The sequence below is a fragment of the Theobroma cacao genome, chromosome 3 (assembly GCF_053813885.1).
Source record: "Theobroma cacao isolate CCN51 chromosome 3, ASM5381388v1, whole genome shotgun sequence".
Classification (NCBI taxonomy): Eukaryota; Viridiplantae; Streptophyta; class Magnoliopsida; order Malvales; family Malvaceae; genus Theobroma; species Theobroma cacao.
Genome location: NC_142641.1, coordinates 39,610,644 through 39,626,534, shown reverse-complemented (window position 1 = coordinate 39,626,534; position 15,891 = coordinate 39,610,644). Strand labels below are relative to the sequence as shown.

At 36.9% G+C, this 15,891-nt stretch overlaps 4 protein-coding genes across 8 annotated transcripts; 1 reads left to right on the top strand and 3 right to left on the bottom strand.

Annotated features, from left to right (window-relative positions):
- Positions 1 to 149: 149 nt before the first annotated feature.
- On the bottom strand, positions 150 to 2,550 carry EMB1417 (Pentatricopeptide repeat (PPR) superfamily protein). Of its 3 annotated transcripts, XM_007038782.3 has the most exons (7): positions 2,422 to 2,550; positions 2,173 to 2,239; positions 1,911 to 2,009; positions 1,599 to 1,742; positions 1,281 to 1,493; positions 497 to 739; positions 150 to 413 (listed from the first exon to the last, which is right to left on the bottom strand). In XM_007038782.3, the coding sequence occupies exons 2-7, from the start codon at positions 2,236 to 2,238 to the stop codon at positions 402 to 404; spliced, it is 777 nt and encodes a 258-aa protein (XP_007038844.2). In that variant the 5' UTR covers position 2,239; positions 2,422 to 2,550; the 3' UTR covers positions 150 to 401. The 3 variants fall into 3 exon arrangements, with proteins under 3 accessions (XP_007038844.2, XP_088660556.1, XP_088660557.1); XM_088804430.1 differs by having other exon boundaries at positions 150 to 739; XM_088804431.1 differs by lacking the exon at positions 2,422 to 2,550 and having other exon boundaries at positions 150 to 739; positions 2,094 to 2,225.
- Positions 2,551 to 2,707: 157 nt separating this feature from the next.
- On the top strand, positions 2,708 to 7,302 carry LOC18605645 (uncharacterized protein At3g49140). Of its 2 annotated transcripts, none has more exons than XM_007038777.3 (11): positions 2,708 to 2,882; positions 3,108 to 3,198; positions 3,533 to 3,752; positions 3,990 to 4,092; positions 4,177 to 4,244; positions 4,625 to 4,789; positions 4,940 to 5,065; positions 5,309 to 5,650; positions 6,220 to 6,372; positions 6,758 to 6,853; positions 7,032 to 7,302. In XM_007038777.3, the coding sequence occupies exons 1-11, from the start codon at positions 2,801 to 2,803 to the stop codon at positions 7,134 to 7,136; spliced, it is 1,551 nt and encodes a 516-aa protein (XP_007038839.2). In that variant the 5' UTR covers positions 2,708 to 2,800; the 3' UTR covers positions 7,137 to 7,302. The 2 variants fall into 2 exon arrangements, with proteins under 2 accessions (XP_007038839.2, XP_017972966.1); XM_018117477.2 differs by having other exon boundaries at positions 3,105 to 3,198.
- A 198-nt stretch (positions 7,303 to 7,500) lies between these two features.
- On the bottom strand, positions 7,501 to 8,810 carry LOC18605644 (NAD(P)-binding Rossmann-fold superfamily protein). Its single transcript, XM_007038775.3, has one exon. The coding sequence runs from the start codon at positions 8,665 to 8,667 to the stop codon at positions 7,618 to 7,620; it is 1,050 nt and encodes a 349-aa protein (XP_007038837.3). The 5' UTR covers positions 8,668 to 8,810; the 3' UTR covers positions 7,501 to 7,617.
- A 279-nt stretch (positions 8,811 to 9,089) lies between these two features.
- Positions 9,090 to 15,372, bottom strand: LOC18605643 (DNA primase). Of its 2 annotated transcripts, XM_007038772.3 has the most exons (14): positions 15,190 to 15,372; positions 14,663 to 14,814; positions 14,201 to 14,370; positions 13,935 to 14,081; positions 13,788 to 13,839; positions 13,418 to 13,592; positions 13,142 to 13,224; positions 12,769 to 12,981; positions 11,753 to 11,869; positions 11,117 to 11,264; positions 10,488 to 10,595; positions 10,133 to 10,198; positions 9,785 to 10,050; positions 9,090 to 9,643 (listed from the first exon to the last, which is right to left on the bottom strand). In XM_007038772.3, exons 1-14 carry the CDS (start codon positions 15,269 to 15,271, stop codon positions 9,560 to 9,562), a joined length of 1,863 nt encoding a protein of 620 aa, XP_007038834.3. In that variant the 5' UTR covers positions 15,272 to 15,372; the 3' UTR covers positions 9,090 to 9,559. The 2 variants fall into 2 exon arrangements, with proteins under 2 accessions (XP_007038834.3, XP_017972926.2); XM_018117437.2 differs by lacking the exon at positions 9,090 to 9,643 and having other exon boundaries at positions 9,877 to 9,980.
- Positions 15,373 to 15,891: the final 519 nt, after the last annotated feature.

The window sequence follows — 15,891 nt, the reverse complement described above, 5'->3', positions numbered from 1 at the left end:
GAATTTGCCTCCTTTTAAAGCACTTGGCTTGAATAAACTCTGCACTCATTACAGTAATCTCTAACTCACCCTTTAAATAAATCTGTTCCAAGGAAACCAGAGCCATTCAGCACTCTTCTTTACACTTTAATTTGATATACAAAAGGTGGTATCCATATCAACGATCAACTAGTCAAATATTTTTTCAACTGTCCACATGAGAAAAGGAAGAAACAATTCTTACCACCCCACAGCTTGCTTATGTTTTCATTAAACCCAGTGCTAAACTAGCACAGTAATGAGAGTTCCGATACAATATAACATGACATGAAGAAGGATTGTTTGTTCTTCTCGTACAACCTTCTTTCCCTTGCTCCCAAGATTGAACATATTGCATCTCACTGTCAAGGCCACCCGCGGTGCTAGATGTAATACTATTGATCAATCAAGAAGATATGTTAGGTTCAGTAGTGAATAAATCAGAACTTGCTTCGGCTTCCTCATGCAATACACTCACATTCTCGTCAGTTTCCTTATCTTCAGTGACACCTTTGGCAATTTTATCAAATTCCTCTAGCTGCTTTACTTTGATTTTAACACGCTTTCCTTTGATGTATCGATATTCCCATTTTGGTGGTGGATATTTCTTATTTAATTTGTCGTACTTGTCCAACATTCCCAACTGTTGGAAGACATTTCCAACCATTGAAACAACAGAAACACTGGGTTTGACACCAAGCTCTTCCATGTCAGCAAATACCTACAACAGTATGCTACAAGTTATATTAGTGGGAAGTAGAGAGGTTTACATTATGCATCACACAAAATACTGACAGGTGCATAACATATGTAAATGACCTAAAAATTGCTACAATAGTTCAGAAATTACATAAGAGTACAAATATATAATTAATTAGTACCTAAGAATCAAATTGATTATCATATTAGGTCACTAGAAGATGTAAAAACAAGAGGATTCACTTGATGCACTGCTCTATAGCCACACCAACCAAGAAGTACCAAAAACTGGAAGAGGAGTCAGATTTAAAATTACTGGACTACTAGGGTTTCCATGCTAAGGGCCCTCATACCACATCATTTTCAGTAACCATCTATACTTATGCATGTTGAATTTTTAAGGGAGTTAAATCAGACGTGGGATGGGAATTAGATGCAGTAAATTGCTTACTTGGAGAAATCATTGAATGATAAAAGAGAAATGCCTAACCTATACACTGAATCAAAGCATAATAAAGCACACCATTGAAATAAGAGTCTTCAATGAGATGACATTACAATACCTCAAACATCTTATCATGCATGCCCTTGTGATAGTAAATAGAAATCATTTTATCAAAGAAAATACGCGGAGTACTTTCTAAATTATCAGAAAAGAGTTTTGCCCACAGCTCTTCAGCCTCATCAAGTCTCCCATCCTCTGCTAAAGCATTCAGTAAGGTGAAATAGGTTCCCATCGTTCTTCCTTGACCTTTGCTTAACATCCACTTTACCACCTACAAACCAAAGTGTACTTACCTAGACTTAGCTCTATTTTATATAGTAAACAACGAAAGGATAAGAATGAAGAAAAAAAAGAATATGAAAGGGCAGATGGTTACCTGAATTATTCTCTTCCATTCTTGTTCATTCTGAAGGATCTTCAATGCTTTCTTCACCGTAATTAGAGGGAACTCTAGTTCCCATGCAATAAAGGAGTCAAGTGCCCCGTAAACTTCCTCCTTGACATTTGACAATTCCTTTACCTACATAAGCATAGCCTATCTCAAGATTGCTATAAAAAGAATCAAATTCCTGTCCGTCAATTATTTCATACCAAGTTCATTCTACCATGCAAAATCAGCTTAACCAACCAAATCAATCAAAAAGGGCAACATACAAAAAAATCAGGTGGCAAAAGAAGAAGAGCTTACACAACTAACAAGCTTTGCTGATTTTGAAACAGTCCCAATTCTCCTCCTTGATTTCCATACCCGAGGATATCTTGGTCTTGGACCTTTTGCAGCGCATACCTGAAAATCATTGAGAATCACTAATTCATTAAAAAGAACATATAAAACAAGGAAAAAAAAATAATTTCATCATAAATTTTTAACCTTCATTCTTTTCCTTCTCTCTTTAGCGTTCAAAAGGAGCAAAATTTAAACAATGCTGAAATTTCACTTGGAAACATACCACCGTATTCCTTGGGCTCCCGGTTGTTTTAGTAATAAGTGGCAAAGCATATCTACAACAAAGCATCCTGACATAAAGCGAAAAACAGGGAAGAAAAAAGAGCTTTTGATATACTTTTTGTAGCATGAGTTAGCATTAAGACAGCAATTTTCTTGCTTTGAAAGCTAAAAATGCTTAAACTTATCTACTCCGGCATTTTCTCAGCAACCAAATGCAAAGACGGAGAGAGAGAAACTGACAGAGGCTTACCGGTTTGAGAGTCTTAAGAGACAGCGAATTTCAATGTTTGAGGCCCGAGAGACTGCTTCTCCGCATAGATAGAAGATTTTTTTTTTTCCTTCTGATTTTCCCGTTGTCCCGAACAACTAAAGAAAGGCGTCATTCCGTTTCTTGGGGTCTTGTTTGTCCTTTTATTCCCGCATAACATTATTACATCCATTCACATTTTTCCACGTGTACGACTGTAGAAAATACAAAATCTCATTCGCCGTAGAGGATCTCCACCCTTCTACCTCATCTTCTTACGTTAGCTCTTCGATGAGAAAGGGCGCTTGTGCATCACAAAGATCTCGCACTCGTATTTCCGTTGTGAGAAACAAACACCCACCGAATATAACTTTTTTAAATTATGATGATGATGAGGATTGAATCAGCTTTGGCCGTTCGATTCCCCGCCGGTGCAAACTTCTGTTCCTCCTCCGCCTTACACCGTAACTGCCCCACCTATCCTTCTCCTTTTTTAATTACCTTTTCGAAAATCATAATTTTTTTATGCAATTTTCGGCTTCTTAAAAGCTGACTTGAGTTACTGAGGCAGCTATACTGAGCTGCAACGAACGACTCGATGTGTTATTTTGAAACTTTCTTGCATTCTCTCAGCAGCCAAACAGAGACTTAACCTTTTTGCTTAACTTGTTCATGTACTGTTGTAGTAGATTATCGTCCTACGTGCAGCTCCGATGAGGTTACTTGTTGCCACGTCACCTCCCGCCGGCTGTTTCGCCGTGGCGGCTTCGACCTAACGTGGTAATGAGTTTAATTTATTTTATTTTATTTTCTTTTTGAGCACTTGTTAGCGAAGTCAATAGCACATTTTGCTAAAGGTTTTGAAGAGTACTAGAAATCTCAATAATTGCTGTGATTTTTAATATGTTGTCCAAAACAATACACTTTTAGTCTTCAAAAGAATGGAAATGGTGGAACGGCGCATAATCTGTAAATATCATAACTTGATTAAGTTTTAATCCTAAAATGGGAAGAAATCAGTGTTTTTTCTTTGCATTTTTCATTTTCTGTGCATCTTCCAAAATGTTTGTGGATATTAAGAAGAGTAGTTATGAATGTTAAGAGTGATTTGCAGGGATAGATTTCGAAGAATAAACAGTGGTTCTCTTTTGAGAAGGACTCTCATAAAGAATAAGATTCGAGCAACAGCAGAGCATTTAGGTTCTGCATCTGATCCTACCAAGCAGAACAGAAGGCCACATTACCATCCATTTGAGGATATTGGTGAGGCAACATCTAAAAATAGCAATGATGCTATACTTTCTGCTGCAGAAACAACTAGGACCATCATCAAGGTATATTGCATTAAATGTTGATTAGGGAATCAAATTTCAGAGGAATGGCTTTTAATGTAATTAATATGTTAGTATATAGTATTGCTTGTGTGTGCTTATGCTTGAATAGAAGGGAAATAGATGTCTTTTGATTCATTTTTGTTTTGGTTAACATTTGGAAGATGTACTCTTATGCTTCTGCTTCCCGCTTTCATTCAGTTTGTTTGGCTAATGTTGGCTGTAGTGTGTCATTTTCAGGTGAATAGTAAAGCAACACTGATGTTTACGGGGATAATTAATGATGAAGTTCATGAAAATATTATGTGGCCAGACTTGCCTTATGTAACTGATGAACATGGAAGTAAGTCAATCTTTCCCATTTTTGCAATTTGGGCTTGATAGCATCATCATTGAATTGAAGTTGATGTGCTCTGATGTATTGCAGATGTATACTTTCAAGTGAAAAGTGATGAAGATATAATGCAAAGTCTTACTTTGGAAAATAACTTTGTGGTATGCAACATTTTCTTTCTGATAAACTTGGCAATGCATTACTTGCCCACACCAGAAACACCTGCATGTAGTCTCATGATGATACTTACATCTTGCAGACAGTTTTGACTTTTGCAAATTGACATTAATCTTGTTTGTCCATGTAATGCATTCATAACTAATTTTTTTGTAAAATATGTGTTGAGTATGGTGTTTGATATTATTGATTTAACATGATAATGAAAGCATCATTCTAATCCGAAAAATGTGCTTCATTTCGTGCAAATTTGGATTATTTTATGGATATTGATCTTCAGTCACTGTTGCATGTGACAAAAGGTCAACTATGAGTCTTCTTTGTTGCTGCTGTTCTGAAAGCTTACTCAGTTCATGTTATGCAGCAAGTCATTATAGGCTTTGACACAACGGAAATAATGAAGGAAATCGAGTTATCAGGTCCATCAGATATTGATTTTGGGATTGAGGAAATTGAAGATGAAGATAGTGATGTTGAAGATGTAGATGAGGATGAGGATGATCATGCTGAAGAAGAAGATTATGATGAGGTTTGACTCATTTCCCTTTACCTTTCAAATTCAACTTAAGTGTGAATTTAGATTTTCATGCATAGATGTTGTAGCTATCGATTCCTGTCTACTATGTATATTTTTTTTTTGAAAGGCTGTCTACTGAGTATATTAATTTATCATTTGTAGGAGTGGGTGGCTGCTCTTGAGGATGAAGATGATCAAGATGACTCTGATGAAACACTTGGAGACTGGGCAAAATTGGAGACTATGCGATCCTCCCATCCAATGTATTTTGCCAAAAAGTTGACTGAGGTAGTGGCACTATATGTTTGATACTAAAGGAAAAATAATGTGGAAGCACTGCTATGAAGATGACATGAAATAAAATCCATGTTTATGGGTTATAGCAATATAGCATTTACTAGCATGTATTAAGCTTGATTTTAATTAATATGCCCCCTTGTAGCGTCTTATTTTACAAGAAATATCTGTCATGCATGGTTAACATTTCAAGGACATCTTCTCAATTGTTTTTATCTTTATTCTGTTGTATAGGTTGCTTCAGATGACCCTATAGACTGGATGGAGCAACCATCGGATGGTTTAGCTATCCAAGGCCTTATAAGGCCTGCCTTTGTTGAAGAACATTCTGAAATTCAGAAGCATATGTCTAGCAATCAGTCCCGTAGTTCTGATACAAGTCAGGTTGAGAAAGTTGTGGAAGACAAATTGGAAGATCTTGGCATAATTAATGGTCAGAGTAATGAATTAGGCTGGTCAGGAGATAGTTCAACAATATCAGAAGAACCAGAGAAAAAGGAAATCTCAATAAATGGGTCTTCATTTTACAAGTTGGAGATAGTTAAAATTCAGCTAATTACGGCGCATGGACATCAGGTTTGTAAAAGGCTTTCATGCTCGCTGGTTTTCTTCGGTTTTTTCCATTAAAGTTAGTTTCATTAACATGTGGATATGTATTTTTTATGTGCTTGAGATATGGTCTTAAATGCTGGATTAGTTCTCACTTCTCAGCTACAATAATCAAGTTGCTGATTTGATATGCATTGTTTGTTGCTGTTACTTAAGAGACATTCTTTTGTAAGTAGATGGTCTCCATATGTATCATTGCATCATAGATTATTAAATGGAATAATTGAGTACTACTAAGTCCTGGATTTTGCCACAAAAAAATTAGATAAGATGGTGTATGCCTATTGCCTTTTTGGCAATATTAAAGGTTTTTCTATGATACAACCTATTATGTTCATATCACCTGTTGCGTCAACTACTATGTGACAGCTGAGATGTTTTTTTCAATTTGTCATTTGCTATTGCTAGTGAGGCTCACCGCGCCCCGCCCCCCCCCCCCCCCCCCGGCGCTCGTCTCTTTTTCTAGTTTTTCATTTTGGCCTTTTTTCCTCCATACAAGATTTCAGGAAGATAATTGATTTGTTCTGCTGGTCTAGACAGTTGTTGAATTAGAAGACTTCAAGCAAGCTCAACCTGATGCTATTGCACAGTCAGCTGCCAAAATTATATCTTGCCTGAAAGCTGGTGGAGAGAAGACCACACAAGCGCTCAAATCACTCTGTTGGAGATGCAAGAGCATCCAAGTGGAGGTAAAAAACAAGAAAGTAAAGGTTATGAAATCAATTGGATGTATGAAGGTCTGCTATCTGGATGTTGAACTACAGCCATCCTATTTGACTATGCTTTGCTAAGTCTCCTCTAAGTTCTGTGTACCATTTCTAACGATCTAAAACATACTAGTCTAGCATGGTTTCTTAAATAAAAGAGCTTGGACTCTCTTGGAGGACCTGGACTATAAAGAGCCATTGCCTTAGCATACCCCTATTACCCGTCCATCACCATCTAAGTTGAAAGGCAAGATTATACCCCACGTGAAACCTGTCTTGCTTTGATATTTATCACTAGAATCGATTCTTAGTTAATCTTTTTGTGGATTTTTTTATGCTGATTCAGTTTCTTTGCAATTCATTGTAGGAGGTAGCTATTATCGGTATAGATTCCCTTGGATTTGACTTGAGAGTTTGCTGTGGCCCCCAAATCCAAACCTTAAGATTTGCATTTAATACCCGGGTATGTCATTTTCATGTTCCTTGCTTTTACTTTTACAACATCTGATGCGCCCTTTTCTTCTTCTTCTTTTAGATAATCATTGATGTGCAATAGGCCAGCAGTGCTTTCAGTTGAGTTTCCATACGGACCATAACTTATAACCTTTCCTCCTTTGTTTGAATTGAATTGCCCTTTGCAGGCCACTTCAGAGTATAGTGCTGAGAGACAGCTTAATGACTTACTGTTCCCAAGGAGCCATCAAAAGCCACAAAAAAGAACACAGGCTCATCAAAATGAATGCTAAAGTCGTCATAGACTGTATCCGGCGTAAGTCTGGATGCTTTCTTCTATGTTCCTCGAAGGTTTTTGTATATGGCAGGCTTAAAAAAAGAAAAAGAAAAATCCTTGTGGTCTGCCATCAAATGTATTTGTTCATGCGGTAATGATTATTGGTGTATTCTTTTCTTCAATCATTTTTCCTTGATGAAATGCAATTTAATCTGCCATCAAGCAAACCAGGGTACCAACTGGAAGTCCAAATCAAAAGTCCGCGGAACCAGAGGCGCCTCCACATGCCAATTTTAAGACAAATTAATACAGGCGACGCGAGGGCACTCCAACAAAACGATAAGAATCAGCGACCAGCAAAGGCAAATGGCAGATATGAATAAGCTTAAAAAGTAAAAGCTAGATAATTTCATTGCTCTTGGGAGATAAAGGAGAGACATTATTTTATAGCTATTTAACACGCGATGAGAGTAAATGGAGCCCAGCAAAGACATGTCTCAACACTTGTTCTTCGTATAGGTTTCGTAGACCAATTGTGCTGCTAGGACATCCACAACGGCAGAACCAACAGATTTAAACACAGTAATCTCCTCAGAATTTGTCCTCCCTACCTTCTCTCCCTTGATCAGCTCAACCAAACTTCCCCCAATATCTTCCTTCCCAATCACCCCTCTCTCGAAAGCACCCACCAGCTCTCCTGCCTCTACCAGAGCCGCTGCATTATCAACGTAAACTCTCCCTCGTCTTATTGCCTCATCATCACATTCCTTCATTGTATGCATAAACGAGCCAACCAAATCCAAGTGCGCCCCTGCCTTGAGTTTCTCGCCTTTAACAAGCGCCACTTCAGCATTTGTAGCACAGCTGACAATATCTCCTAGTTCAACGATTCCCTCCAGTGACTCATTGCTCTCGAAACAAACCCCATTATATTCGTTGTTTCCTTGCAGATTCTCAGCCAAGTCAGCGGCCTTCTTAATCGTTCTGTTCCAAATTATCACCTTTTGCAAACTGGGATTGGCTGCTAAGTGGGCTTTGATCAAATGAGGTGCCAATGCGCCCGCACCGATCATGACGAGGACTTTGCTGTCATTTCTTGCCAATATTTTCGAAGCTAAGCCTGATACGCATGCCGTCCTGTAAAGGGTCAATACAGTTCCATCCATAGATGCCAAAGGTTGCCCTGTCATTGAGCCGAAGAGTACGTAATTAGCATGAACACAAGCTAAGTTTAGGGTGGAGTTCTGCGGGAAATAAGTGACGAGCTTGACGCCTATGTAGGGAAGAGATGGGGATGAAGACCAGGAAGGCATGAGGAGAAGAGAGGAGGATGGTGAAACGGGGTAGTTTTGGCGGATAGGGGTATTGATAGTGGAGGAGACTGTGGGGAGAGAAGAATGAAAGTGTTGGATTAAGGTGTGGTGGGAAAGCATGGAGTGAAGAGACTCAGAGGAGAAGAAGATCGGGGAATTGATGCTACTGGGAGGATTACTGATGCTGGTGCTCTTGGGACTTCTATTGTTGGTTGGGTTTGGTTTCGAAGCCATTACTGGGAGTTATGGATTTCGGAATTCGGAAGTATTAGGAGTTTTTGGGGACTTGGGGAGAAGAGTGAGACTGAGAGATGAAGATGGTGGATCTGCAAAATGAGAGGGGGCGACCAAGACTTGCGTTTGCTAAATCGTTTGTCTTCTGATTTTGACAGGTTTATACAAAAATGGGACCAATCTGGTGTAGTTATGGTTTGTTGCACCAACATTATTTGGTTTTTTGGGTTCTCTAACCATGATGGAATAAGGTATTAAGGCCCCTACACGGGCCCAATTGGCCGAAATTGGGCTTGGATGTTACACTAACGAGATAACCCCTTTTCTTATGTCATTTGCTTGCAGAAACATTTCAATGGAGCCAGAGAACTCATTCAGGGTAACACTGTAGTTAAGCGTGGCTAAAGACAGTAGTTCATGGGTGCTTTTGACCTTTGAAAGAAGAAAATCAAAATTTCGAATACATTTTATCGTTTGAAGATTACTCTTACAAGTTCCATCGCTTGTATATCCTTCTAAAAGTGCATAATTAACAAAATGTTCTCACACCTGGTTTTATCTACCAACGTAGGGTAAACTTTCAATACTGGCTTTACTAGACTATTGGCTCTGGTTCTTTAGAGAGCTATGTTAAGCATTTATATTCAAGAAAATTTCATTGATACCTTAGCTTGTCAAGTTAAAGACTCGTAGAACTGTACAAACCCCTGTTCCCGCATCTCCTGCAATCACAAGGTGGCACTCTTTTTTGGATATTTGGCAATTGGCAGCCCATCAATCAGGATTTGAATTCCCAAATTGCCTTTCCAAGTTAATGTCCCAGAATAAGATTCCTTCGCTCCCATAGGGTGAAAGCTGGAATATTTAGCCAAAATCTGTTTTAATCCTTGAATTAGCTTAAGTGCTTAAGCTCTGCCTGAGATGCAGTCCTTTCGACTGCTACCCACCAGTCGTCATCTTCATCGCTCATGTTTTCCTGATAGTAAAGTTAAGTAGTTTTAGGAAAATAACATTGTTATTAACGTTCCTCCAGTTTCATTAAGCAGATGAGCAAACCGTATGCAAGCCAGATGATAATGAGACAGCTGAACAAAGTGAGATGTTTAAGTAAACTAACCATGTCATTGAACATCAATCTTTCTGGCTTGCCGTCAATATTGTCTGCAACTTTTATAGCTTCAAGCCACCATGAATCTTTAGTGCAGTCATCTATATCACTTTCATTGCTGTAAAGCAAGACCCTTCCATTGTTATTGTTGACAAATTGATATTCAAGATCGTTACTTGTTAACCCATTGTCATCAACTATCTGTCTAGAATCAAAGAAAAATGAAGAATCAGGGATGCAGTCCATTGGGATTGGACGCATGGGAGATCGGTAACCTGCTACAATCAGCAATATTAGTGCAAATTGTCAGTCATGCATAGAAGGTGAACTAATGAAAATGACAAAAGTTTCACACACCTTTGCAATCTGGATCATAACATTTCTGATAATAAGCTGCCCTTCTCATATCAACAACATACATCACTGAAGCAGAACAATTGATATGCATGTTAGGCTCTTTGTCATCTACATAATTAAACTAAAATAATAGGAATCAACAGTACAAGCCAAATACATCTTAGTGGTTTGGTGGTCCTCTATAGTATTTGAAGGCATGTTTGGATTAGTTAAAACTTCAAATAAGAATGGTATCAAGAACATGCAGATGTATGATAAATACAATGCGTATACATGATAAACCTAATAACCATAATTAATAAGGACAATAAAGCGCTCATCTTGCAGCTAACAGATTAAAATTTGATAAGCATACCATGATTGCTCTTATGCTCTCTACCAATTCGCTCACAGTATCTATTTCTTGACATGCTGTAAATAATTAATCCATACTCAGAGAACCAATACCAGCTTCGAATTTTCCCTACAATCACAGCAAATTATCAGGAAAGTCAGTAGTAGATGAAGTAAATTAATAACATGAATTTTTGTTAAGCATTATGAAAGCAGAGGTAAAAAAATCAGATATTATTGATAACACTTTTGTCTTGTATGAACAAAGAAACATAATCGAGTTGAATTCCTCTCATCGCAATCTCTCTGGCAAAGCATAATATAACAACACAAACAACAAGATAAAAAATATCAGACCAAACTCCCTCAAATCAAAAAGAACCCAACACTTGAAACAATATGTGCTGCATTGAAATGTCTAGCTAACCAGATAATATTGAACTATGTAGTCAAATCCACAGTAACCATCTATAGACATCCACGATAAACATAACAAAATCTTTCAAACAGAACAACTTAACTCATCCTGCTAGTTATCAAATAATAGTACTGTAAAAATAGAAGATAGTAAAATGAGGGCTTAGATTTCCCTCCAGATAACTGAAACATGCTTGAGTCATTTGCTATTTAAGTTAAAGTACATGACACTACCTGATGCATTCCTGGTGGAGGCAATTGATTCTATAAATTCATCCAAAGATGGGAAGGGTGACTTTCCCATTAAGTATGTTGTAGAAACATCACTAATGTAAGTGTTTTCTTGAGGAGCTCCGCAATATCTTCCAAAATTACTCGTTACCTGCAAAACAGAAGAATTTTGATTGTAAATAATACAAAAGTAGAAGCCTGTTTTGTTCAGTGAGAAAGAGAAGGTAGAAGTTTCTATACAGCGTAAATAACATAGTACAGATGTCAGGATCCTAAGGCATGATAACCAATTGCAATTAAGTACCATACTACCATGCTCCTTGCCTGTAAACTACAAAAGTAGAAGCCTGTTCTGTTCAGTGAGAAAGAGAAGGTAGCAATTTCTATATACTGTAAATAACAACAGTCCATATGACAGGATTCTGAGACATGATAACTAATTCCCCATATTTACAATTAAGCACCACACTACCATGCTCATTGCTATGAAGTTTGGCCTTCCTTTTAAACCCGAAAATATTGAAAGTTGCATAAATAAGCTAGCTAGTGTTGACAGCTAGTGTAAGAAATATACTGATACACATAAATATACTACAAGGTAGTACAGTTCTGAAAAACCAAGGCAGAGTTCAAATCTACCTCTGTCTCAAAGTGCAGAGTCTTGACACAATCTAATTCCATCTTGCACACCAAAAATTTCTCACAATCAACTTCCATGTTGCAGATTAGGGATGCCATGAACATGTCCACCTCACCCTGTTGTTCAAAAAATATCTTCTTTCAAAATTTATGTCAAAAGGAAACTTTATTTCTTAAATGGTTAGAATTTAGCTGTGATAAGGACATGAATATTTTGGTTAGCAATACTTAGTGGCATGACATCCTACAACACCACTGTTCACCTGTCCATTCAACATTTCCATGGCAGTAAAATTGTGCACTAATGCACACTTTTGCAGTGAAAACTCAGATAGAAGATAAGCAAGAGCAAATAGAAGGCATGGTGAGGACACGGAAAATAATGGATATCTCTTTAATCAATAAATCTAAGCCTTGGTAAACTAATGGGACCATGTCATCTTTAGGAAAAAGATAAAAGCTAAGCAATACTTCATGGCATGTCATCCTACAGCACCAGTGTTCACCTGTCCATTCAACATTTCCATGGCAGTAAAATTGTGCACTAATGCACACTTTTGCAGTGAACACACTCGAATTAAAGATAAGCAAGGGAAAATAGAAGGCATAGGATATCTCTTTAGTCAACAAATCTAAGCTTTGGTAAACTAATAGGACCGTATAATCTTTAGGAAAAAGATAATACTAAAGATATGAGAAAACAAAATATTTCAATAAAATGCTAGCTCTTATTTTTTTCTTTAAAAACTTTCCAAGCAATTATGCCCATTCCACTGACATGCAAGGATAAAAAATTTATGCAAGGATAAAAAATTTACATGCACTCCCACACACATTTCTGCTGTATGCATGGTCCTGCGAAATTTTGTAGATAATACAAATAAATTGCCAGCTGTATCTGGAGCATCTTTTCCAATATGGATGAAAAAAAATAATATTACAAAGCAGAATATTTGTCACGAATTTAAAACTGCTACAATATAAGTTGTAAGGGTCAAGCAAGTAAATTACCATACCATTTCCTTACATTTGAATCGCCCGGTAGGTAAGAGGAAGGAAGCCTTTCCTGCCTTTGATGATAGAGCCAGACGAAAGCAACGATTTCTAGAATATACAGCAGTGTCCACAAAAAGTTGGCCAGGTGATTCAGCAGAGGTCGAAGCATTTTTCACATATAATGTTTCAAACCTTTTATCCCTTTCCCTTGCACTTGCTATACGTGAGCATATCTGCTAAATATGTCATCAATTAGCAATAACTGTTGACATTATGATGCATTGCAAAAAAACAAAAGGAAAGCAGGTTGAAAATTATGGTTTCCCCTGTTGGAGGTAACACAACAATGATATATTACATCAAAGAAAATTGTTAATTTTCAGTAAGTTGTACCTCTGCAACAAATGCACCCACATGTGAGTTGTCCTTAAAAGCTGTCTTTGGTATGCGCATGATCAAGTGGCGGGAAAACTTCTCTGCATTTCAGTATTTATACAGATGGCAATTAAATTTTAAGAAAGAAACCCCGATATGAAAAGCAAAGCATGTACCTTAAAAATCAATAATTTAGTGTAAATTTTTATGAGGTTAACTGTTACTGTCAAATGTACAAAGATATTACAAAATGACAAGGAGAACATAGTCTTATGCACCTAGAACAAACCATACCTTCTGTAGATGAATCAAGTTCCACCACCCAATCTTGATTTCCATTGATAGAATATTTTTCAAGTAAGGCTTCTAGAATGACCGAAATCAAGAGATCAACCATTTCGTCTCCATCCCTTCCCACATTGTCTCTCTTATTGAACTCCAAATCGAAGTACAGGTGGCATGGAAAACCCTAGAACCAACAGCCACAATCATAATATAACAACAACAAAAAGAAGGGTCAAATGTTTCCTCATGGCCAGTTTCAGGTTTTACTACTCAAGCACAGATAAAAGACATAAATAAAGACTGGCTAGAACAGAAAACTGAAGTAGAGATACTATTACACATGCACATTCAATTGTGGAAAGATATGCAGAGTTTCTACCTCCTGAATCACTTCGTAGTGATGGCGAAGTTTTGAATCCATAATTTTGTACCTGCAATGACACGACCGCAACAAGCAAAGAGTTTACAAAGAAAACATCTCCTGAAGTATCAAGTGTGAACATACAAATACAAATAGTAAAAAGACCTCTTCCAGAACTCCTCATATGTAGAAGCAAGATATCTTCTTTGCCCACTATAGTGGTCTTGATAACTAAAAACACGTGCATTGGCATGTCCTTTAGCAAACTTTACTGCTTCATCCTGTCTTGGAAATGTAGCCCATACTTCTGTTCTAATAAACGAGTAACAAGAGGTAAGTCAATCAAAAAGGACAGTAAAAAAAGGGACAAACCACTTGTTTTAAGTCAAAATAGTTGATATAATTTTAAGCAAAAAAGTGCTGACAAGTACCTTAAATTGGATTTCTCTTGTTCACTGAGGTCAATGCGAATTTCATGTAACAAACGCAGCAGACTCAATGGCCTTTTTGGAGGGATGCCATGTGGAGACCCATAAAATATAACTGGTGAGATCTGTTTCCCACGGCTAAATTTTCCGACCTTCACCATTGTTGAAACACGCTAAAGGAAACATAAAAATTAATTAATCTCCGCTGTAAGATAGTGAAGAAATAATGAATCAATGACCAAAAAGTACAAATTAAAGAAGCTAACTTTCAGAATTTCATTATTAACTCAAACAAAGCCAAACTTTGTTCAAATAAGTGAATCCATGTTTCTAAAGTCTCATTTCAGGTGGCCTAGATCTTAATTCCTTATAGTGCTCAACTAAAACAATGTCACGCATCTGCACACCATGCACGACCAGCCAGATATAAACTTAAAGGAAACAAAAGCAATTTAAACTACATACCTTCCCAACGGAGAGTTGTGCATTGTTTGGAGTTTCCTTTCCTTGTTCGGCTGATCCTAAGGAAGGCGTACAAGGTGATGCAGAGACCTTTCTTGCTGAATTTTCTTGATTCAGCTTGCTTTTACGTCTTTTTCTTTCCCTTACAGCAGATTCTAGAAAAACAAAACAAGACTCTCAATCATTCTCTCTTTTTTCTTTAATCTATACAACGCATTGTTTCTTGCAGCAAATTTGCACAACACATCAATATCATGTGAAATTGTACTGCACTAGAAGCGGGAGCACCTCATATTCGATGATGAAGATCGCAAAAGGCACGGTTTTAATTTACTCATTATGTTGCCCAAATTGAAACGTTTTACTCTTAAATTTTGAATTTCTGTGAGGAATGTGATCAAAGCCCTATCAAGAATTACGATTCCCTATTATCATTATCAAAAATTAAAATTTTAAGTTATTTTGCAGCGTAATTGACGAGGGCTGTCTTTTTAACTAACAAAAAGATAGAAAAAGGGAGAGGAGCTTACGAGGAGGAGAGATGCCACACTTGAAGCATTCGAACAACCGATCAACGTCATCCATTGTGCTCGCATTTCCCTTCTTCGCCATTCTCTTCTCTCGTTTCTCTGTCGATTACTTCCACTTTCGTTTTCCCTCGACCGCTCACTGGGCGGGAATTAAATTTTTCAATGGGGCTGCCGAATTTGACATTTTGCATATAGAAATCCCTAACGTTCTTTTTTTTACTATATACTTTTAACTTGTTAACTTTTAACGTGCAAACTCCAAAGGTTAAGAAGGTTTAAACTTCAAATCTTTTTTTCACATTCTAAAGAACATTGATCCTGTCCGAGCATTTTTGTAGTCTAAAAATCTTATAGCACTACCTTTTAATTAACAGATGAATATATGGAAATTTTTAATTAATTAAATTTTAAATTTTTTATGATTGTTTGAAGACAACTAAAACTACTATAAACTATATAGTAAACTTTATTTAGTGTGTTTTATTACTTCAATTATGTTACCCCTATGTGTATTTTATTTAGTGTATGTTACTACTATTCTTTATGTCATCTTTATTTTTTTAATTTTTACTTTAAATTGAAATATTTCTTTTTTTATTTTACAAAATTTATTCATTAACACATGCCAAACAAATTTTATTTTTCTTTTCTTCATCAAATTTGAATCCATTTTATTCCCCAGGGGTCATTTTCTTAGAAAAT

Excerpts from the sequence above, each read along its gene's own strand:
- LOC18605644 (XM_007038775.3), bottom strand. The coding sequence starts at position 8,667 with ATGGCTTCGAAACCAAACCCAACCAACAATAGAAGTCCCAAGAGCACC.
- LOC18605645 (XM_018117477.2), top strand. The coding sequence starts at position 2,801 with ATGATGATGATGAGGATTGAATCAGCTTTGGCCGTTCGATTCCCCGCC. Across the intron at positions 5,066-5,308 it reads TTGCCAAAAAGTTGACTGAG|GTTGCTTCAGATGACCCTAT; the intron begins GTAGTGGCACTA and ends TCTGTTGTATAG. Across the intron at positions 5,651-6,219 it reads TTACGGCGCATGGACATCAG|ACAGTTGTTGAATTAGAAGA; the intron begins GTTTGTAAAAGG and ends CTGCTGGTCTAG.
- EMB1417 (XM_088804430.1), bottom strand. The coding sequence starts at position 2,238 with ATGCTTTGTTGTAGATATGCTTTGCCACTTATTACTAAAACAACCGGG. Across the intron at positions 2,010-2,172 it reads GGAGCCCAAGGAATACGGTG|GTATGCGCTGCAAAAGGTCC; the intron begins GTATGTTTCCAA and ends AATGATTTTCAG. Across the intron at positions 1,494-1,598 it reads AATGGAAGAGAATAATTCAG|GTGGTAAAGTGGATGTTAAG; the intron begins GTAACCATCTGC and ends TTTGGTTTGTAG.
- LOC18605643 (XM_007038772.3), bottom strand. The coding sequence starts at position 15,271 with ATGGCGAAGAAGGGAAATGCGAGCACAATGGATGACGTTGATCGGTTG. Across the intron at positions 14,371-14,662 it reads CACAACTCTCCGTTGGGAAG|CGTGTTTCAACAATGGTGAA; the intron begins GTATGTAGTTTA and ends TGTTTCCTTTAG. Across the intron at positions 13,225-13,417 it reads ACTTGATTCATCTACAGAAG|AGAAGTTTTCCCGCCACTTG; the intron begins GTATGGTTTGTT and ends ACTGAAATGCAG.